This window comes from Oryctolagus cuniculus, chromosome 5 (genome assembly GCF_051225735.1).
Source record: "Oryctolagus cuniculus isolate XC-2025 breed Fujian yellow rabbit chromosome 5, ASM5122573v1, whole genome shotgun sequence".
NCBI lineage: Eukaryota > Metazoa > Chordata > Mammalia > Lagomorpha > Leporidae > Oryctolagus > Oryctolagus cuniculus.
Window position 1 is genome coordinate 85263886 of NC_142871.1, and position 26588 is coordinate 85290473.

The following is a 26588-nucleotide window of genomic DNA, read 5'->3' on the forward strand; positions in this document are numbered from 1 at the left end:
TGGGTTTTGCATCATGTGGATCTTCTCAGCTTTACACTGGGGAAATCTGGGCACAGGAGATGGATTTAGGGATCTTTGAAAACTGCAATCTTTGTGTTGAAAAAAATAGCTTCAGCCATAGTCTGAGGAGTTTATAGGTTTTAGGGAGATACTGGGCTGGGAACTTTGGATTCTCAACTGACAGGTCATGATATATGTATTTCCTGTTTTAACAAAAGTGAATGAGAAAAAACAGGCACATATATGAAAAACACTTCAGTTCTTCTGAGAACTGCCTCATACCCTTTGCATGCATGTTTATTAAATGCAGAGGCACATATTAATTTTAGACAAGTGTAAATAGGTATTATGTGTTTTATTTTTCTGTTTCCTACTGGAATAATTTTGTAAGCCTGGAAATGGACTCTATTATCTTAAATTTATAGCTCTTCTGTTTTAAGTAAACATCAGGTACTTAGCTAATTAAATGTGATACTCTTAAAGTCTTGTTTATAGGAAAGTGTCAGCTTTCAGGATGTTGTCTGTAATTCTCAATAAAATTACGTAGAAAATGACAGCATAGTCTCTTTTCATAAGCTGACCTTGTAGCCAGCACTGCCTGAAAATGACTCAAAACAAAAATGATCTAAGGGTTGAAACAAGATAATATCAAATTGATGTCATAGTAATTACACCAAGTACCATTCAATCAATGGGTGGAATTTGATGTTGATCCCTAGGCTTAGATGCAGGTGGGAACATGCAGTTTGTATTACTTTGCTGGTATAAAAGACAGGTGAGGACTTAGTTAACCACAGTTACTGAGAAATCACGAGACGAAACTAAAATCTCTCTTCAGACCCACAGTCATCTGCCCTGGGCACATCCTGCAGAAAGTTCTGAGAAAGGTAATGTGAATGAACTAATTTGGGGGGTTTTAGTTGAGGGGTAAAATATTTGAGCCTATCAGGGAGACTTCAGAGTCTGTGCACAAACCTTAGTAAGAAGAGAGTTAGATAGCCATTTACTCATTCTCTTGTCAGCACTTACGATTGAATGGGGAGGAAGTCTGCAAAACTGTGGTCTGTGCTCATGGGCTAAGATGTTATCTAACAGAAGCCAGAAACCAAACGTCTCCTGCCGAGATGCCTGAGTGCCTGTCAGTAGCTAAAAATTTTCCTCAAGAATTATTGGATGTCATTTGAAAGGCATTCTTTTGAGTGGCTTCCAGGAGCCAGGCAGAGGGCAAGCAGGTATTATGTAAGTTGCTGATATTGTTTCAGTAACCGTTTTTAAGTGATATATAACTGTATCTTGAAGCTGGCCAGTGATAAAGCACTCATTTGTTCAGGGAATGACTGTAATTTCTGGTTATCTTTTGAACTGAAGTTCCCATGCAGACTTGAATAATAACACTGGGATTTCTTGGACATCAGTGTTTCCATTTTCTTCTTTCATAAAAGGCTGCAAAAATGAAGTGGTATTATTTCTCAAACTATTATAGAAGGCCCTGCCGTGATAAATTACTTGCCTGTGTCTGATTGGGTAGCTCCAAGGAGTTTCTGGAAATATTTTCTCCAGTTAAACTTGAAGTTAGTGTTCTGTATCCATGGATTCTCTATCCTCAGATTTAACCAACGAGAGATTAAAAAAAAAAAAGAAAGAAAAGAATTGTGCTGAATGTGCACATTTTTCCTTGCCATTTACTCCCTGTGTAATATAGTCCAGCACTGTTTACATGGTATGTACACTTACTGTGTATTATAAGTAATATAGGGAAGACAAAGCATTCTATACCATTTCGTTAAGGAACTTGAACAGTTGAGAATTTTGGTACTTGGTGTGGGCCTTGGAACCAATCTCTTGCAGATACCAACAGACATCAGTAGTTTTATTTGCATTACTGCTAGTTGAAATTGTGGCTAATTGGGAAATTGAGATTAGAAAGCAAAAGTGTTCTTTGTCGCTCTTTACTCATGCTAAGGAACAGGATTTGGGTTCATGTGAAGAATTAGGGGCTGAGCCTGTGTGGCTCCCTTGGGAATGAAGAGCTCTATTTCATCCCCACTGGATATTTTTGTCATAATCTCTCCATCATTTTACTACTCAAAAATAACATATTTTGCATTAAAACAGGGATCTTTTTAGGTTTCTCAAGACATATTTTAAATAATTACTATGACACCAATTCAATTATTCAAAATTTTAGTCACATAAATTGCATTGCTAGAGCCTTGAATTATTTAAAAAAGACAAAAATGTGAGAAGGTTTATGTGTTTTTATTTCAATTTAAACATTAGATTTCTTTGGTTTATGATTTTTTGCAGTAATAGAGTCATTGAAATTTTGAATGAGTCATATTTCTTACCATTTCCTGCTGAAAAAGGTAGCATGTGAAAAGTGTGAGAAAAGCAATTGAGTGTGTTCCAGAACAGACTCTCAGTTTCATTGTACATTGTTTTTTAATGTGGGACTCAAATTTTACATGCAAAACAAAATAAGAGCTGGGAAACAGAAATGGCAAAATCTGAAGGTAATGTGCACCTTGTTCAAAAGCAGACAAAGCTAACCTGCTTTCATAAAGAGAAAGTTTATAGGAATTCATTAGTATTTCTATTGATAACATTGCAGCCTATAGCACCAAACTTCCATGCAAATAAATTTTTAAGAAGCTTATTTGAGTGATGGGGTGAGTAAGGGGGAGGGAGCGAGGGGAGGATGGAGGGAGGGAGGGAAGAAGGGAGGGAGGGAGAAAGATGCCATCCACTGTTCCACCTTTCAGAAGCCTCCAATGACCAGGCTGAGCTAGGCAGCAGCCAGGAGCCAGGAACTCAACCCAAGCCTCCCACATGGATGGCAAGGACCTAAGTACTTGAGCCATCACCTGCTGCCTCCCAAGGTACCTGCCAGCAGGAAGCTGGAATCAGCAAAGCACAGAGACTCAAACCCAGGCACTCTGACATGAGATGCTGGCATCCCAACTGGTTGCTTAACTGCTAGGCCAAATTTCCACACCTGAGCTTCCATTTCTCACAGAGTATTTTACTGTCCACTGTGATCGGGGGATGTTCCAATTTGGGTGCTTTACATCATTACAGCTGTATTGTTGTAATGTTTCACAAAGTGATCCAGTGGTTTCTTGGTTTCGCAGAGTCAGAGATAACAATACATGGAGGTACTTCAAAAGTTAGTGGAAAAATGGAATTAAAAAGATAAGTTTAAGGACAGCTGTTGTGGCACATGGGTTAAACTGCTGCTAGGGACACACTCTTCCCATATTGGAGTATCTGGCTCAAGTCCTGGCTATTCTGCTTCCAATTCAGCTTTCTGCTGAGGCACCTGGGAGGCAGAAGAGGATGGCCCAAGTACTTGGTTCCCTAAATACTTTGGGGAAAACCCAAATGGAGTTCTTGGCTCCTGACTTTGGTCTGACCCAGCTCTGGCTGTTGCAGGCATTTAAGAAGTAAACTAGCACATGGGAGCATTCTCTCTCTCTCTCTCTCTCTCTCTCCCCCTCTCAAGTAAATAAAAATAAATAAACATTAAAAAAATCCATCTTCTATGGCAGCACCTCTTAAAAATACATGTTTAGTTTGGTTTAAAAACTTTGAAATTCACGCATTTTCCATGAATCTTTTGAAGATCTCTCATAGAAAGGCTCCAGCTTCTCTTACACTCTAGGACTTGAGGGGGTGGACAGACACCTAGATTAGACTAGAGGCAGAGTCGAGGGCAGCATTAGTAATCAGATTATAAAAGACACCTGTAACACACGACCCGTGTGTGGACTGAGGGCATCAAGGTGAACATGGGGTAAATGTAATTCCGGGATCTCAGGGTAGTGCAAGAGGAAGTGCATTATCTTAGGGCCAGTTTATTTTCTGAGAGATGTCGATAAATCTTTTAAATTCTTTGATGTGTAGTTCTAGTTGAGGAAACAGGTGTTGTATAGTGACTTCCCCCACAGAAGTTAAAAGAGAATCAAATAAGTGAATATAGTTGGTAGCCAATGTTTTTCTTCTTTCCCTGCTTCACACCTATAAGACAGTAGTTCTATAACTTGATTTAATTATAAAATGTTTGAACTTCAGTTTCTCCAAAATGAAATGCTTTTTAAAGATAGTTCTGGGTTGGGAGTTTGGCATAGTGGTTAAGATGCCTCAGGACAACTGCATCCCAGATTGAAGTGCCTGGGTTCAAACCCCAGGTCTGCTTCTGACTCCAATACCCTGCTAATGTGTATTTGGGAGGTAGCAGGTGATGACTCAAGTGGTTGGGTCCCTACTACCCAAATGGGAAACCAGGAAGGAGTTCTCAGCTCCTGGGTAGGGCATGGCCCAGTGCTGGCTCTTAGAGGTATTTGGGGAGTAAACCACTGGATGGGAGATTTTTCTCTCTCCCTGCCTTTCAAATAAACAAAATAAATATATATTTTTAAAAATTTTAGAAAGAAAAGATTTGAAGGCAGTATAATGAAGTATGGCTCAGAGCTTGGAGACTAGAATTATAAAGAAACATTTTAAAATACTTGTATCAGATATTATTGTTAACAAATTCATGTTTTCAGTCACTGTGTAGAATGTCAACTCCAAGAGTTTCTCACACTTTATTCCCCAATAGAATAACTGACTATGTGTTATATAAATAACACCCCTCACTCCCAACACCACACACACGCGCACAGAAGAAAAGTACCAGGAGAATGTAGAGAAGCAAGATCATGGTCCCATAGCCGAGACTTTGGAGAAAGAGTTGTTGTAAGAGAGAGCAGTTCTTCCAGGTATCTGTTGCTATCTACCAAACCACTTGAAAATGTAGGAGCAAAACAACAAATTGTTATTTCTCAAGCTTCTCTTGGTGGATTGGACTCATCTGGAGGCTCAACTGGGCTTGTTATCTGGGATGGCTTCTTCGCTGATGTGTCTGATGCCTCAGTAGCTCTTGGCCTCTTCTGCCCTCTCTAAGTGGCATCTGATCCTGCAGGGTCTCCCCATGTGATGTGGCCTTTACATCCTATGATCGTTCACAGTAGCAGCATTTCTGTATGACAACTGATTTCTAGGATACAGGGAGAAGGAATTGGCAGGTCAAGTAAGGGATCAACCCACACTTGCCCAGGCCACTTGTGCCATATTCTATTGGACTAAGCAGTCCTGGAAGCCTTGCTTAGATCAAAAGGGGTACAAAGTAAACACACCACTGTTTGGTGTGGGAGTGACAAGGTCACAGTGCAAAGGACATAGGCTGAGAGACACTTTTGAGGCCATCTTTGGGTAGTGCGTACAACCTGCCACAGTAGAGAAAACCTAGGGACGATAAACAACAGGAGAGTTCTGGGTTCCTGACTTTGCAGCCCCTCTGCTCTGTATCTATTTATTTGTAAGTCAGAGAGTGTGTGAGAAATTCCCATTGCTAGTTGACTCCCCAAATGTCCACAACACCTGGGTGACCAAAGCTGGGTGCTAAGAACTCAGTTGAGCATCTCCCAAAGAGAGCATTACAACTGTCTTCCAGAGTCTGCATTGCAAGAAGTTGGAATCAGGAGCTGGAGTTAGGGATTGAACCGAGATTGTTGGAGGATGGATATGCACATTCTAACAGCCTTCTTAATGACTAGGTCCAACACCTGGCCTGACCCCTCTATTAGTTTTTTTTTTTTTTTTTTTTTGACAGGCAGAGTTAGATAGTGAGAGAGAGACAGAGAGAAAGGTCTTCCTTTTTCTGTTGGTTCACCCCAAAGTGGTCGCTATGGACGGCACGTTGCGCCGATCCAAAGCCAGGAGCCAGGTGCTTCCTCCTGGTCTCCCATGTGGGTGCAGGGCCCAAGGACCTGGGCCATCCCCCAGTGCACTCCCGGACCACAGCAGAGAGCTGGCCTGGAAGAGGGGCAACCGGGACAGAATCCGGTGCCCCGACCGGGACTAGAACCTGGGGCGCCGGCGCTGCAGGCGGAGGATTAAGTCTACTGAGCCGTGGCGCCGGCCTCTGTTATTATTATTATTATTATTATTTTTGACAGCAGAATGGACAGTGAGAGAGAGAGACAGAGAGAAAGGTCTTCCTTTGCCGTTGGTTCACCCTCCAATGGCCGCCATGGCCGGTGCACTGTGGCTGGTGCACCGCGCTAATCCGAAGGCAGGAGCCAGGTGCTTCTCCTGGTCTCCCATAGGGTGCAGGGCCCAAGTACTTGGGCCATCCTCCACTGCCTTCCCGGGGCACAGCAGAGAGCTGGCCTGGAAGAGGGGCAACCGGGACAGAATCCGGTGCCCCGACTGGGACTAGAACCCGGTGTGCCGGCGCTGCAAGGTGGAGGATTAGCCTAGTGAGCCGCGGTGCTGGCCCCTCTATTATGTTTTTATCACAGAAAAAATCCTTATAAAATAAGGTGCCAGAATTGATAAATCAATAATCCAGTCATGTTTATCCTATTATTGAAAGACTTCAGGAAAATTAAATGCTTTTATACTTCAGTGCTTTTAAATGGGAGTGATACTTGGTATGTATATTAAAAGATTGTATGAAAACAGCTCAAATGAACATAAAAACTGAAATAAACAAATGCAAAAAGTTATAAGAAAGATAATAATGCTCAATATAAAAATTTCAGCCCTTTGGAAGTTTTACTTTTTTGGGTGATAGATTAACATGAGCCATTGTTTTGTACCTGATAGAATGAGCATTTACTTCTACAATAATTTTAAAACTTGAGTATTTTTCAGCAACAAACATTTGAAATTCTCATTTAAAGCAATATTTCATGGTGCATAGAAATTGTCCTATCCAGATTTTTCATTGATTTTCTGCAATATAGATTTAGTATACAGAGAATTTTAAAAATGCTGATGTGTGAGAAAAAACAGAAGGGCAAAGGAAAATTCCAAGATTTTAATTAGATAATTATGTTTGTGTTGTAAAGCATTTTAAAGTAACAATTAAATAGAATGTGTACATCTTAAGTCTATTAAATTTAGTCAATTAGGGAAAAAACTCCTTAAACTATGAGTGGTACAAGAATGGGCATAAGGGAACGGAAATCATTTTTATAATACTATGAGTCCTTCAACTTTCTTCTGAATACTGCTTGCTCTTTCTCTTTATTTTTAAAGTTTATTTATGTTTATTTGAATGGCAGAGCAAAGAAGAGGGCTGAAAGGAGAGAGAGACACACAGAGAGAGAGAGAGACAGAGAGAGAGAGAGAGAGACAGAGACATTCTTCCATTAGGTGTTTCACTCTCCAAATGGCTGCAACAGCCATGTCTGGACCTGTCTGAAGCCAGGAACAAGACACTCCATCTGGTTCTCCCCTGTGGATGGCAGGGCCCAAACACTTGATCATCCTCTGCAGCTTCCCAGGTGCATTAGCAGAAGCTGGATTGGAAGTAGATGCTGGTGTTGCAAGTCATAGCTTAACCCAGTGTGCCACAATGCCAGTTTCCAGCTTCTCTCTTTTTTTTAAATAAATATTCTATTATTCTGTATGCCCCTCCCACATTTTTATAGGGCATTGGAATTTGTGGTATAGTCTGTCTTCTATCGCCCACTTTTTTTAAAAGATCTATTTATTTGAAAATCAGAGTTGCACAGAGAGAGGAGAGAGAGAGAGAGAGAGAGAGAGAGAAAGAGGTCTTCCATCCGCTGGTTCACTCCCCAGATGGCTACAACAGCTGGAGCTGTGCTGATCCAAAGCCAGGAGCCAGGAGCCAGGGGCTTCTTCTGGGTCTCCCATGCGGGTGCAGGGACCCAAGGACTTGGGTAATTTTGTACTGCTTTCCCAGACCATAGCAGAGAGCTGGATCTGAAGTGGAGCAGCTGGGTCTTGAACCAGCACCCATATGGGATGCTGGCGCTTCAGGCCAGGGTGTTAACCCACTGTGCCACAACGCTGGCCCCAGCCCACTTTTTTTTTTTTTAATTTTTTCTTCTTTTTTCTCCATTTCATATGGAAAAAGAGTTGACTCTGAGGACTTTGTGAAGCACAAAACACCATTCAGTGATGAATAAATAGAAACCCCATCCCAAATACAGCTGCCAAACTGTGTGACTTCACATGCCCTTATTTTCTAATGGACATTAGGGCAGTTTGGGAATTCTTATTTGTCTGCTCTGCCTGCTGGGCAATTACATGGACTGCTGAATACATGAAGCTCCTGCGTGAGTGTCAAAACACTAAAATGGACATTTCCTAAGGTCATGTTCCCATTTCTTTCAAATGCATGCTGTTATCGTCATTAGTTTTTCACTTATCCATTGTCTTGTCTCCAGCCTGCCAAATGTCTCAGTGTCTACACATAAAGATATTACAGGAGTCACCAGTTCAACTCCCAGTTATTTGCTTTCGTATCTGCTCTCCTTGTGCTCTGAGCTCCATCTTAGCCAGGGCTGGGACAGGCTAAGCCAGGAGGTCAGAGCTCAGTCCAGGTCTCTCATATAGGTGGCAGGGACCGAAGTACTTGAGCCATTACCTGCTCCCTCACAGAGTGTGCATTACCAGGAAACTGGATTGGAAGTGGGGTAATAGGGAATTGAACCACGCACTCCAATATGTTATGCAGGCATCCCAAGTGGCAATTTAACAGTGAATCAAACGCCTGCACCAAATTATTCATATTTCTATCACCCATACCTGGCACAGTAACTGGCATGTGGCAGGTACTTTAAATGCTTCAAAAGGTACTTTAAATATTCAAAGTATTAAATTTGGACCTTAGATTTTATACTTTTTAACATTTGAACTCCTGTCAAATGATCTAAAATCCTATTATTTATAAGATAAACATTAATGATCTATGTCAGATAATAGATAAGACAGATTTTGGGAGTATTAACCAGTTTCTCTTCTGTCCATCTGTCCCCACCTCTCCTTCCCTCTCTCCCCCTACCCCCAACTCTCAATCATCCCTTGTCATCACCTTGGGAGAAAACTATCAATGAATTTGCTGTTAGGTCTCAAGGCCATTGCCTGGAGCAATGTTTGAGCATCTGTTTGGAAGAAGTGGAAACCTGGAGGAAAATTGAATTTGGGGGTCTGGAGCTTGGGATCATGAAAGACACTCACTGCTGTTGTGGGGCTCAGAACATGTTACATGAACAAGGTAGAAACTCCTTGGAACAATGGCACACAAGGAAAGGAACGAGTAGCTAGGCTCACTCACGCCTGTTTTGTGGCTACTGAGCCCAGGCTCCTGAGATTGTTCACCTGGAGACAGGTGGTCTCGTGGCAGGAGGTGGAGGTGAGGCTTCTGCAGAGGGGCCTGCACCTTGGAAGTTGGTGAGACAGAGGCTACAGGTTCTACTTTCCTTTTAGACTTTTCACCTTCAAAGCTTTCATTAAAGCTGAATGACTGCTCTTTTCCCTAGACCAGGCAAGACACTAACACAGGTCTATGTCCCACTTAATAAACAATTATTGAATACTCATATTTCACCAGGCAACATGCAAGGAATTCAAAGCCTTAGTGTCAAAGGACTCCTTGCTATTAATTATCATTCACCAAAGGTAGCCTACTTTCCTCTCAGTGGTAGTTAGCTGATTAAATGAGGTTGTGGATATGAAGTCTTAGGTTAACCCTCTAGATGTCAGTTAGATTTAATCTGTTCGGTTAACATAGAATTATGCCTCTAATCCTGGCCAGTCATATCAAAAATGTGCTATGAGTCAGTTGAGCTTCCTGATTTGGAGAGGGCAGATGAGTCACCCCAGCTACCACCACCATTAGAAAACCCACAGACCTCACCCCTCCTCTGCAGTGGGGAGGTCTTTGCAAGTCAAGGGCAGGATGTCACATTGTTTCAAGCACTTGTAACTGACTTTGAGCAATGTCTAATATGTATATGTGGAAATGTATGTGTGTGCATGTTTCTTGATGTGTCAAAGTAAACATTGGTATGTACATATTTATGGCATATAGGGTACACTGCTAGAATATTTACCTATTTCATATATTTAATATATCAACTGTATATAATGATGATAAGCGGTATTAGGAAATATGTTAAATAAAAATGATAAATTATAGTAGTAATGTACTTTTTTATTTTTGAAGCAAAGGATTTTTCTTTTTATTTATTTATTTATTATTTTTTTTGACAGGCAGAGTGGACAGTGAGAGAGAGAGACAGAGAGAAAGGTCTTCCTTTGCCATTGGTTCACCCTCCAAAGGCTGCCGCGGCCTGGGCGCTGCGGCCGGTGCACCACGCTGATCTGAAGGCAGGAGCCAGGTGCTTCTCCTGGTCTCCCATGTGGGTGCAGGGCCCAAGCACTTAGGCCATCCTCCACTGCACTCCCTGGCCACAGCAGAGAGCTGGCCTGGAAGAGGGGCAACCGGGACAGAATCTGGCGCCCTGACCGGGACTAGAACCTGGGGAGCCGGCGCCGCAAGGTGGAGGATTAGCCTAGTGAGCAGTGGCGCTGGCCAGTAATGTACTTTTATACTTTCAAGAATACTATCTTTTCCTCACAGAATCTCATTATTTCAAGAATTAAAACTTGGGGGCCAGCGCTGTGGTATAGGAGGTTAAGCTTCTGCCTGCAATGCTGGCTCCCATATGGGCATTGGTTAGAGTCCTGACTGCTCCACTTCTCACCAAGTAAAGGAACCAAGACAACCAATCTAAACTCTAAAATTCTTATATATACTTTTTACTATTGAATTTGAATTAATTAATTCTCTTGAATTCTAATGATTTTTATATCAGTACACAATATCCTCACTACAGCTTATGTTATACTGATAGATTCACATATTAGCCAGCTATAAATTACATAGGTTGATGAGAACATATTGCACCTAATGAATTTATCCAAAAATATTTCGTTATTAAAGATTTCTTATAAGTTGTCATTCAAAGATTATCTTGTTCCTCAATGTGAATGACAACTCTACCTTGGCAACCAGAATGAGTTATGTTCTTTTCTTTTTTTTTTTTTTTTAAGTTTGTTTATTTATTTGAGAGGCAGGGAGACAGAGAGCTCCCATACTCTGATTCACTCTCCAAATGCTTGCAGGGGCCAAAACCGGGAGCCAGGAACTCAATACAGCTCTCCCGCATAAGTTGACAGGAACTCAACTACTTGAGTTATCACTGCTTCTCCCTGGTCTGCATTAGTAGGAAGCTGGAATTGGGAGCAAAGTTGGGACTCGAACCCAGGCACTGCAGTATGGATGTAGGCATCCCAAGCAGCATCTTAACAAACTGGCCAAATATCTGCCCTTCCTTTAGCATCATTTTATTGCTATTAGTATTGCTCTTCTAAATCCCCAATGTAACACCATTGTATTGAACATCTGTTGTGGGGCCAGTGCTGTGGCACAGCAGGTTAAAGCCCCAGCCTACAGTGCTGGCATACCATATGTGTGGCAGTATGAGTCCCAGCTGCTCCACTTCTGATCCAGCTCCCTGCTAATGTGCCTGGGAAAGCAGCAGCAGATGACCCAAGTCCTTGGGCTCCTGCACCCATGTGGGAGACCTGGAAGAAGCTCCTGGCTTCTGGCTCCAGATTGGCTCAGTTCCCGCCATTGCAGCCATTTGGGGAGTGAACCAGCAGATGGAAGATCTCTCTGTCTCTACTTCTTTCTGTACCCTGTCTTTCAAATAAATAAAATAAATCTTTTTAAAAAATGTGTTGTATGTAAGGCCTTGTGCTAGAGTGGTGGCAGATTATAGGGGCATACTTTTTATCTTTAGGATCCTTCCATATAGAAGGAGGGATAAACACAGACTAACTGGCTAAAGTTCAGGACACTTCATAGGAGGTCTCCTAAAAATTTATTTTAAAAGTGATGGGTCAATACTGTTAGAAAATTATTTATTCTGGTTTTGGGACTGGGTGAAACCTTCACAGCCATACTATCAGGTGGGCAACTCCTAAAGGACTCTGAGGTGGAAGGACTGAGAGCTAGAGGGTAATATAAGAGTTCAATGTAGGAAAACACAGCTTTTCTTGGATTCATATTATTTTAATGTGTTGGGTGGCAGGAGGTAAGGGCATATAAAGTGGGCATTGAAAATTATCTGAGATTGGATGATACAGCCTATGATATTTGTAAGGTCCTCTCTTAGAATACCTAAAGAGGATGATTTAGCAAATCTGACTTTAGATTGAACACATTTTTGCAAAGTAGCATAAATTCTAGCTGAATGAAATTATTTTTCCTATCCTGATTTTTTCTTTTAAATTTTAAAAGATAAAAACCTGAAGCTGATTAGGCTAATAAAGTATATGAAAATGCTTTACAGTAGAAGATAGCCCAAGTCCTTGAGCCTCTGCACCCTCGTGGGAGACCTGGAGGAAGCTCCTGGCTCCTGGCTTCAGATCAGTTCAGCTCCGGCTGTTGTGGCCAGTTGGGGAGTGAACCAGTGGATGGAAAACCTCTCTCTCTCACTCCCTCTCTCTCTGCCTTTCCTTCTCTCTGTGTGTAACTGACTTTCAAATAAATAAATATTTAAAAAAAAAAGAAAATGCTTTTTAAAAAAAACCCATGGGGGCAAAATGCTTAAAAAAAAAAAAAAAAAAAGCCCACAGGGGGCTGGCGCTGTGGCTTAGTGAGTAAAGCTGCTGCCTGCAGTGCTGGCATCCCATATAGGCACCAGTTCAAGTCCTGGCTGCTTCACTTCCAATCCAGCTCTCTGCTATGGCCTGGGAAAGCAGTAAAAGTTGGCCCAAGTCCTTAGGCCCCTGCACCCATGTGGGAGACGGGAAAGAAGCTCCTGGCTCCTGGCTCTGGATCAGCACAGCTCCCGCAGTTGTGGCCAACTGGGGAGTGAACCAGCAGATGGAAGACCTCTCTCTCCCTCTCTCTCTCTCTCTGTCTCTCTCTCTGCCTCTCCTTATCTCTCTGTGTAACTCTGATTTTCAAATAAATAATAAATCTTAAAAAAAAAAAACAACACAGAATCTCAGGATTAACACATTTCTCCTGGGACCGGCACTGTGGTGTACTGGGTGAAGCTGCTGATTGTGAAGCCAGCATCCCTTAGAGGTGCCGTTTCCATTCCTGGCTGCTCCACTTCCACTCCAGTTCCCTGCTAATTTGCCTGGGAAAGCAGCAGAAGATAGCCCAAATGCTTGGGCCCCTGTACCCGTGTGGGAGACCTTGAAGAAGCTTCTGGCTCCTGGCTTCGGTTTGGCCCAGCCCTAGCCATTGCAGCCATCTGGGGAGTGAACCAGTGGACAGACAATCTCTGTCTCTCTCTGTCTTTCCCTCTCTCTCTCTCTGTAACTCTCTTTCAAATAAAATAAATAAATCTTAAATCTTAAATCTTCTTGTTTAATATCATTTCTCTTAAAAATAAAAACAGATAGTAGTTTCTGCTATGGTAAGCTACAGCAATGGTGACTTGGGTCCACTCTTCGAATCTTCTTTGCTCTTTTTCATAAAGCAGATTCTAAAATGACATTGACTACATCTTCTCACATTCTGAAATCTTGTTATGAATGTTTCTTTCTGAATTAATTTTGATATAATTGTTCATGGCATACTGGCTCAATTTTCATAATATATGAGCTGTAAGATCAAAGCACAAAAATAATACTAGTTAAAAAAGGAAACCAATTTTAATTCTGAAAATTTCCTTATGGCTTTGTATATCAGTCAAGGCAGTGGTTCTCATTTTTTTTTTTTTTTTTGCCTCAGAACATTATGCAGTCTTAGAAATGATTGAAGAGCCCAAAGAATTTTGTTATTGATTTCATATTAACCAATAGCAAATGCGTTATAAACTAAGAAAAAGTTTTGAAGTACTTATTTTAAAAAATGTTTATTTAAAAATTTTCATCTATGTGAAAGGCAGGGGATGGGAGAAAGAGGGGGAGAGAGAAAGCGAGAGAGATATCTTTAATTCACCAGTTCATTTCCCAAATGACTGCAACAGCTAGGGCTGGGCCAGACTGAAGCCAGGAACCAGACACTGTAGGAAGGTCACCTGAGCCCCAGGGACTGTTGCTTTTCATGTTGCACATTAACAGGAAGCTGACTTGGAAATACCTAGCACTTGAACTTAGATATACTGATATGGAGTGCGGGCATCCCTTGTGGTGTTTTAACTGTTCTTTCAAATGCCTGCCCATGTTTAGTTTTGTGAGAAACTGCCAATTTGCTTTCCAGAGTGACTGTATGATTTCATAGTCCCATTAGAAAGTCTGAGTTATAATGTTTCTTTGCATCTGTGCCAATATTTGGTGTTAATTTTTGTTCAAGCCATTCTGAAAGGTATGTGCTATTTCACTGTTGTTTTATTTTGCATTTTCTTAATGATTGATGATGTTGAATACTTTTCATGTGCTTCTTTTCTTTTTTCATGTGCATCTTTTCTTTTCTTTTTTTTTTAAAGATTTTTATTTATTTATTTGACAGGTAGAGTTACAGACAGTGAGAGAGAGAGACAGAGAGAAAGGTCTTCCTTCCATTGGTTCACTCCCCAAATGGCCGCCATGGCTGGTGCTGTGCCGATCCAAAGCCAGGAGCCAGGAGCTTCTTTCCTGGTCTCCCATGTGGGTGCAGGCGCCCAAGCATTGGATCATCTTCCACTGCCTTCCCGGGCCACAGAAGAGAGCTGGACTGGAAGAGGAGCAACCAGGACTAGAACCCGGCGCCCATGTGGGATGCCGGTGCCGCAGGTGGAGGATTAACCTAGTGCACCACCCCACTGGCCCCATGTGCTTATTTTCTGTTAATAGATCCTCTTCATTGCAATGCATATTTTATAATTGAGTTGTTCATTTTTTCCCCTGTTATTGTTGAGTTTTGAACATTCTTTATATTGTATAGATATTCATCCTTTGGTGGATGTATGGCTTACATATGTTCTCTCTAGGTCTGTAGCTGGTATTTTCATTTCCTTAACAGGGAATAACCTACAATTTGAATAAGGTACAATTTATCCATTTTTCCTTTTTATGAATTATGTCTTTGCTGAGTCTAAAAACTGTCCACTTAGCCTTAGGTCCTAAATTTTTTTGCCAAAAATTTTATACTTTTACATTTTACTTTGAAGCCCATGATCAATTTTGAGTTAGTTTTCATATGAGGTGTTGGGCCTTCCTTCCTTCCTTCCTTCCTTCCTTCCTTCCTTCCTTCCTTCCTTCCTTCCTTTCTGATTTATTTATCTGAGAGGCTGAGCTACAAAGATGCAGAGGCAAAGAGAGAGAGCGGGGTCCTCCATCTGCTGGCTCACTCCCCAAATGGCCGCAACGGCTGAAGCTGTAACGATCCAATCCAAACCCAGGAGCCAGGAGCTTCTTCTGGGTCTCCCATGCGGGTGCAGGGGCCCAAGCATTTGGGCCATCCTCCAATGCTTCCCCAGGCCATAGCAGAGAGCTGGATCGGAAGTGGAGCAGCTGGGACTTGAACCAGAGCACATATGGCATGCTGGCACTGCAGGCTTTACCCACTACACCACAGCGCCGGCCCCAGTTTTTCTTTTTTTTCCTTTTGTTATGGATGTCCAATTGCTCTAGCAGAAGTTGTTGAGAGGGTAGAATTCCTCTGTAATGTTGCTTCAGTTTGTCAAAAAACAGCAGAGTATATTTCTGTGAATCTATTTATTTTTGTACAATTTCTATTTACACATTTTATTTGAAAGGCGCAGAGAGAGAAAGAGGGAGAGAGAGCATTCTCTTCTATGTTGGTTCATAACCTCAAATGCCCGCAAAAGCTGGAGCTGGGCCAGGCCTAAGTCAGGGGCCTACAGCTCAGTCTGGGTGATCCATGTGGATGTCAGGGACCCAGCTAATTGTGTCACCATCTGCTGTCTCCCAGAGTGTGCACTAACAGGAAGCTGCAATCAGGAGCAGAGCCCGGACTCAAACCCAGGCATTCTGACAGGAGATGTGGGTGTCCCACGTCTTAACCACTATGCTAAATGCCCTTCCCTATGTAGGCCTATTGCTGAGTTCTTTATTTTCTCCCATTAGTTTATGTATATAAGCCTTTGAAAGTAGCATGCTATGATTACTGTAGCTAAATGATTTTTCTTTTTAAAGATTTATTTATTTGAAAGGCAGAGCTACACAGAGAGAGAAGGAGAGGCAGATAGATAGATGGGAGAGGGAGAAAAAAGAGAGAGAGAGAAAGGTCTTCCAGTCTTCCATCCACTGGTTCACTCCACAATTGGCCCCAATAGCCGGAGCTGTGCTGATCTGGAGGCAGGAGCCAGGAGCTTCTTCCAGGTCTCTCATATGGGTGCAGGGGCCCAAGAACTTGGGCCATTTTGTACTGCTTTCCCAGGCCATAGCAGAGAGCCAGATCGAAATGGAGCAGCCGGAACTAGAACCGGCATACATATGGGATGCTGGCATTGCAGGCAGCGGCTTTACCTGCTACACCACAGCACTGGCCCCAGCTATATGATTTAACACTGATAATAGTGATTCCTTCCATTTTGTTTCTATAATTGTTTTATCTATTCTAGATCATTTGCCTGTCAGTATTATTATTTATAGTAATAATAGTCTTAAATACATCTACAAAAATTGTGATAGGATTTTGGTAGGAATCTTACTCAAAAAAACAGGTTAATTTGAAGAGAATTGGCATCTTTACTATGTTGATTCTTCCAAGGCTTGAACATGATATATTTTCCCATTTATTTAGATCTAATTTCCTTAGAATTTTGTAGTTTTTCAGCATAAAAGTCCTGACATATTTTGTTAGATTTATACCTAAATACTGTTTTTGGAGTGATTGTAAATGGCATTGTGTTTTTTATTTGTTTCCAGGTTATTTTTAATGTATAGAAATACAATTAAGTTTTGAATGTTGTTCTTGGGCTATGCGATCATACTGAAGTTATTAACAGTTCCAGCAGATTCTTTTTGTACTTTCCTTGGAGTTTTCTTCTTCTTTTTCCTTTTCACATAGGTGATCAGGACATCTATGAATAGGGGTAGTTTTATTTCCTCCTTTCCAATCTGTGTGCTTTTCTATTTCTTGCCTTTTTGAGCTGTCCAGAATTTCCAATACTATGTTGATCAAGGGGTGAAAGTGGACATTCTTGCCCTGCTTCTGATCTTAGGGGAAATACGATCAGTTTTTTCACCATTAAGTCTGATGTAAGCTGTACGATTTTTTTAAAATCAAGTTGATAAGCTTCCTTGATTTTTGTTTCCTTAGAGTTTTTATCATAAAAGAGATTAGATGTTGCCAGATGTTCTCCCTTAGTCAGTCGATATAACCATATAACTTGTTTCATCTTTTTATTTTATTTTATTTTTTTATTTTTGACAGGCAGAGTGGACAGTGAGAGAGAGAGACAGAGAGAAAGGTCTTCCTTTTAGCCGTTGGTTCACCCTCCAGTGGCCGCCGCGGCCGGCGCGCTGCAGCCAGCGCACCGCGCTGATCCAGGTACTTATCCTGGTCTCCCATGGGGTGCAGGGCCCAAGCACTTGGGCCATCCTCCACTGCACTCCCTGGCCACAGCAGAGAGCTGGCCTGGAAGAGGGGCACCGGGACAGAACCAGCGCCCCGACCGGGACTAGAACCCGGTGTGCCGGCGCCGCAAGGCGGAGGATTAGCCTAGTGAGCCGCGGCGCCGGCCAACTTGTTTCATCTTTAACTTATTGATATGGCAGATTGTATTAAGTGATTTCCAAATTTTGAGTCAGCTTTGTATTCCTTGAATTATTCCAAGTTGATCATTTGTTAATAGTTAAAATATTATTTATTTATTTGAGAGACAAATGGAGAGAAAGATAGATAGAAGGAGAGGAGAAGAGAGGAAGAGAGAGAGAGGAAGAGAGGGAGAGAGAGAGAATATAAGATCTCATCTGCTGATTCACTCCCCAAATGCTCACCGTGATGAAGGCTGGCCTGAGTGAAAACTGGGAGCTTGGAACGTAGTCCAGGTCTCCAACATGGGTGACAGGGTCACAATTACTTGAGCTGCCTCTCAGGGTCTGTATTAGTAGGAAGTTGGAGTCAAGAGCCAGAGCTGAGTGTCGAGTCCAAGTACTCCAACACGGGAGACTGATGTCTTAACCACTGGGCTCAGTCTACTGTTACTTTGTTTAGAATTATTGTATCTAATTTCATAAGTGACAGTGTTCTGCAATTTTCTGTTTTCTTTCTTTCAGTTTTATCTTTGCCTGGTTTTGTTTTCAGGGTAATCCTGACCTCATCGAATGAGTTGAGAACTGTTTCCTCTTCAATTTTCTAAAAGAAATTTTGTGAAATTGCTTTTAATTTTCCTTTTTTTAAGATGTTATGATTTGTCTTTTTATTGGCATTTGATATTCTGTCTCTGTTATCTTTCATGGTTTCAACATGAGTATACATAACTCTTTCACTTATAAACGGGAATGAAAACTGTCCCTTTTATCCAATGTAAGATTATTCCTAGGACACGTGAGGATGCAATCCAGTTTTCTGTGTTTCCTCATTCTCAGATGCAGTGAAGTTATGCACACACACTGTTAAGGTCAAGCTGTATCTATAGGTATAGGTATGTAAAGAAAGGATAAATGTACCTGATGGGAAACTGAAATGGAAGACTTTAGTCAACATTCTCTGTTGTCTGCTCTGCCACCTTGTTAGGTTACCATTTGCTCATTGCTAACAAGAATTTTGACCTCACCTACCACCTGTGAGTGAAAAGCAGGATAAACATTGTCCTTCTTTCTCTTCTCTAGCTTGGGAATGTGAGAAATGGGAAGGATGGTTTCAAGTGATTATATATTTTATATATTATATAGAAGTTTATGTGTATATTCTTAGATATTACCAAGTTTAAGTTCCATGGTTTATAAATGAAGTAATCAGGCTTATTAATGGACAACATATTTCAAAAGAAGGTTTATGGTTGCTGTTAGGCCTAATCTATTGGCTTATATGAGAGCTGGAAAGATTCAACTCCCTACTTTTCTCCTAAAGAGAAGTTGGATTTTTTAAAATTTACAGTGCTTTAAAGAATGCTGGGAGCTGAAACCAGAGGGATCAAGGCATTGGTGACTATTATGACTGATAACGCTGAGACTATTGATTGTTTTCATGACCAGGAAGCCAATTTCACATTAATTTTCTTTTTGCCATGTCTTTTTTTGCAGAAGAGCCATGGGTTACTACAGAAAATATGCAGCCGTCATTCTGGCCACATTGTCTGTGTTTCTGCACATTCTCCATTCCTTTCCTGATGGCGAGTTTGCAATGCAGGGTGCGTGACCAAACTTGGGTTTGAAGCAGTAAGGAGAACAGTTTCTAGATCTACATCAATAACTCCATTAATTACATTTCCATCTCCGTAGCAAATGTGATAAATCTTCGCTGCTGGATATGTATCTAGTCACTTGTAGGTTGTGAACATAAAATTAAATTCAGTTCAGAAAATGTACAGTGAAAACGATATCTTACATATCCATTAAATAGCAGCCTGTACATTTTTGTCTGAAATACATACCTTATGATTCTTTATCTAAGTTTCACAAGAAGAAAATACTTCTCATTCATTTAACTGTTCTATGTTTTGGGTACATTTCTCCCAGGACATTTGAGAAGATTTTAGCATTGCCTTTGTTGATGAATTTTCACATCAGTTAACAAGTGAGAAAAACAAACCATTTTATGCAGTAAATTTGTTTGCTGTATTGTTGGGGAAAAAATCTCATCTAGCACCTGATATAATTCCATTGGCTTGACATTGTGAGATATTATTGGTTAGAGTTTCTCTCTAGATAAATGGTAATATTTTAATCCCAGGCCCCAGTGCAGATGCCTGATTTAATATCAGGCTCTCTACACTCATCAAGCTTTCTTAATTCTGACATATTTTTCTCTGCCAATATTTGGAGTTTCTATGGGGAAAAAAACAATAGCAGATTCTAAAGGGGAAACATTCTGCCCCTGGGCAAAATTCTCCTTCCAAATGAATGTGGTGTTTTCATCTGTCAAATTTTGTTTCTTCTGGGCATGCTATTAGCACGGAGACAGAGAATCTGCTCCTGGGAGAGCCAGAAACTACTACGACTGAGATTTCCCATGCATGTCTCCAAAAATTGCCTTTCCTCAAAAATAATTACCATCAATTCAAATAGATATCAATGGAAACTAACATACAGCAGAAAATATTTTAAATATAAAGAAGAATATTTACCATCTTATAATAACAAAAAAATTATAATTTCTCCTTGAATCTGTTTTTTCTGATAGGTTGTCCAGAATGTAAGCTAAAAGAAAACAAATACTTCTCCAAGCTGGGAGCCCCAATTTACCAGTGCATGGGCTGCTGCTTTTCCAGAGCCTATCCCACTCCAGCAAGATCCAAGAAGACGATGTTGGTTCCCAAGAACATCACCTCAGAGGCCACATGCTGTGTGGCTAAAGCCTTTACCAAGGTAAGAAGTTCAAGGGCCCCAGCAGCTTTTTGTCAGCCCAACCAGAGAAATATTCACAGAGCACAGCCACAGGATTCAATGTCATAGGTGTCTAATGACCCATATTTTGCTGGGCATTTGTATCCTGCAATTAAGAGTCAGTTGCTTTGTGAATATAGACTGGACTTATTCAGAAAGAAGAGAATGGGGTAGAGGTGGCAAGAGGAGATGTTGGGTTGAAGTATAGCACACCTAGTCATGGCAAACCTAACCTTTTATGGTAAAACTATCCCTTGAAAGGAAGAAAATGCAAATGGTAGAAGTATCTATTTAGTTCAACTGGGTATAAACAATTTTATGTATCATTTTTCAATTTTGTCTATTATATATAATCTGTCTATGTACCACCTATCTAATCATCTATCATATTTTTTCTTCCCCTTTAGGCTACAGTAATGGGAAATGCCAAAGTGGAGAATCACACAGAGTGCCACTGCAGTACATGTTACTATCACAAATCCTAAGTATTTTGCGAAATGCCATGTTGATGACTGCTGATTTCCTGGGATGCAAAATTAAGTTGTTCAGTGCTTGTGATTCTGTGAGATAAAATCCTCCTTTTCCTTACCATAGCATTTTGACATGCTTGAGGTATACACTGTAGCCTTTTTTGCTTTTTTCCTTATCCTACAGTAGAATTGGCAGCCTACTTTTTTTTTTCATGTGGAAGGAAATACAGCATTTAGCATGACCTTTGGAAATAAAGCCTTTTAAATCATCAATCATTGAATTATCATTTTTTTCCTCTAAAGTAAAGCCAATTGCTTTTGGTGGGATTCACTGAGAGAAGCGAGCCAATGAGGGAGGTAGGGCCTCATGTACTTAGTGACTTCACATTGGAGAGTCTTGCTCCCTCCAAGCTGTCAAGAAGCAAGCTGTGAATCCTTTCAGATAGTGAGCTAGTTTGACATAATTCACTGGGCTGAGAGAAGAAAATATGAGAACTTCTGGTGCTATTCATTTTAAACCACTTTACTTTTCCATTTTGATGGGTTTTATAAAAGCACAGATACATGGGTATGGTATATATGTATATAATTTATAAATAAGTATGCATACATTGATGATATTTCGTCAGAAACTTAAATGGTAGAAGTATTCATTCATAAAAAGAAAAGTGGAGACTACTGCCCTGAGTAGAGGAAAGACAAAATCCGTCCCAGTCTAAAGTTTCTATGTGCTTGACTTATGCCCAGCCAAAAAGGAAATGCGTTATATTAGGCTTTGGCAGCCTGACCATCACCAAATGGTGGCTAGGGAAAGGGAATTCTTGCCTTTAAATAGAAGTGGACTTGGCTCTGAAATTCCACAGGAGTCAGATCTTCTATTCCTTGGTTAGGTCAAGATGAGAATAAATAAGGGATGAGCAAAATATTCACTGAACACCAAGTGTGGGTCATGTAGAATACCAAGCACTCTCATTTAGTTCTATGAAAATGTTTAAGAATCATACGATGCTTCAAAGGCATGTTTATTGTGCGTTAATACTTAGAACAGAGCTAGTCCTTACCTGGAGGACAATGGTTTTATATCCATTACATTATATTAGCCATGGTAGAGATCAAAGCCACCCGAAAGTTCTACTCCTAAAGGAGTCTGAAATTTTATAGCTGAAACCTGAGAAAAAAATAAAATCATACCAGGCATAGATAAGGTGTTCAAAAAGAAATTTCAATCATTATCAATATGTAAAGATTCAATTTCTGTGAGATGAGTTACTTACTTAGCAGGTTGATAAACATACCAGGTTTTAGAGCAAAAAATTAAAATGGGTACAATGTACTGTTTAAGAAAAACAGATGGGGCCTGCTCCATGGTGCAGTAGGTTAATCCTCCACCTATGGCACCGGTTCTAGTCCTGGCTGTTCCTCTTCCAATCCAGCTCTCTGCTGTGGCCTGGAAAAGCAGTAGAAGACGGCCCAAGTGCTTGGGCCCCTGCACCCATATGGGACACTGGGAAGAAACACCTGGCTCCTGGCTTTGGATCAGCACAGCTCCAGCTGTTGCGGCCATTTGGGGAGTGAACCAATGGGAGGAAGACCTTTCTCTCTATCTCTCCCTCTCACTGTCTGTAACTCAACCTCTCAAATAAATAAATTAATTAAAATAAATCAATGACTTTACTGATAGAAACCCACTTGAATAACTAGCTCCCAGACTGAAATATAGAACATGTCCATAACCCAGAAAGCTTCTTCTCAAAGCAATAGTCTACACAGGCAGCTTAAAAAAGAAAAGAAAAATAGAATTGCACATGAAGACATCAGTTTTTTCATTCTTTCATTTATTAGTTATACATTTATTGGATTGTAGTAAAGTGTTGATATATTGTTAGATCATGAGATTTCAGATATCAGGATTCTCTTACAGATAAGGTTGAGAAAATATAAGGCAACTTAATCTAAGAGAGCAATGGTGAGGATCATTGATTCAATCAGATATTTAGTGGAAATTCATTGAAAATCTACTAAGTATCAGATCATGGGAGTTTGGAGGGTTCCTCAGGAGAGGAAAGCTATGACATCCTTGTCTGGAGAGTCTTGCTGGTCTGGGATCATCCTATTTGGCAATAGGAGTAGAAGGAATCTTCAAGGGATAATGAGAGGGGAAAGGGACGTCGCTGTGGTCATCCAACTCAGCCAAATCAATCCTGGTCAGCCCTGGAATGAATTTTCACATTCATATTTACCTCCTGTCTTACCATGTGTCAGGCGTGGTACTGCTCCTTGAAGTACAAGATGAATAAAATGTACACCCTGATATGAAGTAGTTCACAGTCCAGTGGGTGAAGAGAGACAAAAACAATGAATTAAAATCTAGTGAATGTGTGCTGTGGGAGAGGTGACTTTGGTTATATAAAAGGAGGATGGCTAACTCAGCTTGCTGGGGTTTGTCATGAAGAGCTTCCTAGGGTAAGCCAATGCCTGAAGACAAGCAGATAGGTAGAGGAGGGAGGCATTCTAGTTTTAGGAAACAGTGTAAGCAAACATCCTGAAATGGGAAATAGCGTGATAGTCACAGAATTGCAAGGAATTCAGTGCACTGAACTGCAAGAAGCTGGATGGAGTCCTGGAGACGTGGAGATGAACAGTCAACTGTCAAGAACGTTGCTGTGTATCACGCAAAGGGACGCAGATTTCAACTAGGAGGGCCTGAGGGCTCCTGAAGCCACAGCATAAACCCTGCATACCTTTTGCAGGATTTATTTTGCTTGAAGCTTTGGAGATATGTGCTTTAAAAACAAAAATGGATGTATTATAGAATACAATCCAAAATCTCAAAAATGAGATTAAAAACAGTGTCTTAAAGTGAAACTTCTTACTGTGGGTGGGTTTTCTGGTTCCTGCTCTTCTGACTTCTCCCATTTCATTTTTCATGCACCAGGAGTACTTAACTTGGAGTTGGAGAAGTTCTATTAGAGAATAGGTTCAGCTTTGCAGTTTAGAAAAATCATTCTGGCAGCATAAAGGAGACTTGAAAAGGTGAGAGCTGGGATCTGGCATCACTAGTTAGGCCTTTGCAGTTGCCTTGTCAAGAGATGGCCATGGCCTATAGGAAGTGAGAATGAGGACAAGAGGAAGCATTAGGAAGAACTGGGGACATGGTTGTGGGTGTTACTCCTGGTTTTTGGGACAGCTGCTGGATGACTGTGCCAATACCTGAGAAATGGAAAAAGTTTGTGTGGCAGCAGAGAAGGGAGATGACAAATTTGGTTGGGGACCTGCCTCATTGGAGTGCCAAAGAAATACCAGGTAAGCATGTCTGTCAGGCAGTGTGCACAGTGACACGGAGCTGAGGAAAGGACCCCAGCTTGGAGGGTCAGACTTCAGAGTCATCAGCAGTTGGTGAAATCAAAACCACTGGGGTTACCAAGATTGCTTAGGAGGGCGTGAGGGAATGCGGAGTAGATACTGAGCCACTAAGGGTAGATTCTGAATAAGCCAGGCTGAGAAAGTGGCCATTATGACTTTTGGGATAGGCACCTTGAAAGCTCTGAGAAAAGATTAGGATCTCAGATATACACCCTGAGAGGAGGAATAGAGGCAGGCATGGCTCTTGCAAATTTGTTTTAAGCCCATCTGTGAAAAATACCTAAAAGAAGTGTTAAAGTATTCTTCTTCAGTATTGGCAAAATTGTTTTAAAGTGGAAGAAAAATCACAGCTCTACTCATTTCCACACAGTTGACCCCATCCCCACTTCACTGTCAGAATCAAAACAATCACCTGTAGTCAAGATCTCTAGCTTGTGTAAACTCTTTGTACAAATTTGACAAAGTTGTCCTCTCTGGGCAGGTGCAGTACCGTAAGTAAATGGCTTCTCAGTCAAATAGCCCAGAGAAAACCTCTTTCCTTCAGAGAAGGGCAGAGAAGGGCTGGATATCCATCAGCCTTTACTCACCGGGTGGGCCCTTTGTGCAGTACACAAGGTAGGCAGCCTTACATGGCATCCCTGCCCATAACCTCATCATCCTAATATGACCACTGGGACAATGTCTCAAACTGGTTTAGAATCTTAGTTGACATTAAAGATTCCAAATGTCGATGTCTTCATTTTCCTTATAGCACTGGAGGAGGGCAGGCTCTTGGAGAAAATGGTGTCCTCAAATGCTGTTTTGTTTTGCTGTTTCTATTTATTTAATTATGGGGAAACTAGAAGAGATGTCCAGAACTGGAAAAATAACAGGAAGATAAAAACCAAAAATGTATTTGTAAATGACCATGAAGCTGACACGAAGAAGTCAGTTAGGATCCCAACTGGACTAGAGAGTTCCTTCTACCTGACAAAAAGTCAGACATCAAACCACCTAACATCAGGCCAGTACTTTTCTCAGAGCTTTCCATGACTAACGTGTTGATGAGACACTCTCAGCCTCACGCAGACTGCAAGACAGGGCATGTGGTACCATATCTGTTAAACAACTGGATAAACAATTGGAGGTACCAAACTTTTGGTTGTATAGAGTCTAAGAATGCATGGAGACATGGGCATCTCCAATTCGGTGCTGCTTCTTTCAAGTTCCAATTTCTTCCTAAAGATATGAAGATTTTGTTTTACTTACAAAGAACCTATTTCTCCCTGGACATTGAATAGGGGAAATTTCTTGCAGATTTTCCCAGGGTGAGAAGATACCATATTCAAAGAAATAAGGCTGGCGCTGTGGCTCACTTGGCTAATCCTCCGCCTGTGGTGCCAGCACCCTGGGTTCTTGTCCTGGTTGGGGTGCCAGGTTCTAGTCCCAGTTGCTCCTCTTCCAGTCCAGCTCTCTGCTGTGGCCTGGGAGGGCAGCAGAGGATGGCCCAAGTGGTTGGGTCCCTGCACCCACATGGGAGACTGGGAGGAAGTACCTGGCTCCTGGCTTCAGATTGGCACAGCGCTGGCCGTAGCGGCCATTAGGGGAGTGAACCAATGGAAGGAAGACCTTTCTCTCTGTCTCTCTCACTGTCTATAACTCTACCTGTCAAAAAAAAAAAAAAAAAAAAAAAAGAAATGAAATAGTTACAGGAGACAGGCTGATCAGAAGTTCTTGTCTATGTGAAAGAAAAGAATTTCAGATGTAAGCAAAGCAGCAGTAAGCAAGCTAGCCAAGCTTAATGAACAGATGCACCTGACAGACTAGGCGGACATCTCAGGAAAGAACTGAGACCCAGTCTGCATTCAGAGTGGAGTTTTTATAGATATGGGTTATTGTAGTCACCGCCCCCCCCCCCCCCATATTGGTGGCTGGAGGGATTTCTGGGAGTAGAATTGATGAGATTCCTCCCAGGATTTTTCCAGCACTGGTGTAGGGTAGGGAAGACTCCCCTAAGCTGCCTCCAGGAGAGGGCTGGGACCCACCCATTAAGTTTATCTAACAAGGGCAAGACTTTTGATGTACAAATGCTGGTCTGCTTCCCGGGCTTGCTTCTACATTTCTTCCCTGAACCAACCGCACAAAAATTGTCATTTTCTTTAGCCCCTCTCACTCATATAGGGTAAATAATGTCAACCTTGCTAGCTAACAAAATCAGAATTAAATTACCTCCAGATTTTTTTCCCTGGAAGCGTGGGCTTCAGTGTTCTCCCATAGCTTCTCTTGATTTGCTCAACACCTCCTTAGACACTTTCCTACTGAACTTAATTAGCACCTTGCAGCCACCCCAGCTTCCAGGAAGAGAAACACAGAGATTTCTCTGTTCCAAAATTCTAGTAAGATTTTCATATTCTCCTGTTCCAAACTGTGTAGTATATGGCATTGTAAATATTA

At 41.3% G+C, this 26588-nt stretch overlaps 1 protein-coding gene across 2 annotated transcripts; it reads left to right on the plus strand.

Annotated features, from left to right (window-relative positions):
- The first annotated feature begins 740 nt into the window (after positions 1 to 740).
- Positions 741 to 21065, plus strand: CGA (glycoprotein hormones, alpha polypeptide). Of its 2 annotated transcripts, XM_008262720.5 has the most exons (4): positions 741 to 887; positions 19021 to 19127; positions 20120 to 20304; positions 20730 to 21065. In XM_008262720.5, exons 2-4 carry the CDS (start codon positions 19028 to 19030, stop codon positions 20805 to 20807), a joined length of 363 nt encoding a protein of 120 aa, XP_008260942.1. In that variant the 5' UTR covers positions 741 to 887; positions 19021 to 19027; the 3' UTR covers positions 20808 to 21065.
- The last annotated feature ends 5523 nt before the right edge of the window (positions 21066 to 26588 follow it).

Bases quoted from the DNA above. Each gene is read 5' to 3' on its own strand.
- CGA (XM_008262720.5), top strand. From the start codon at position 19,028: ATGGGTTACTACAGAAAATATGCAGCCGTCATTCTGGCCACATTGTCT. The intron at 19,128-20,119 runs GTGCGTGACCAA...TTTTTCTGATAG, and splicing joins TGGCGAGTTTGCAATGCAGG to GTTGTCCAGAATGTAAGCTA. The intron at 20,305-20,729 runs GTAAGAAGTTCA...CTTCCCCTTTAG, and splicing joins TGGCTAAAGCCTTTACCAAG to GCTACAGTAATGGGAAATGC.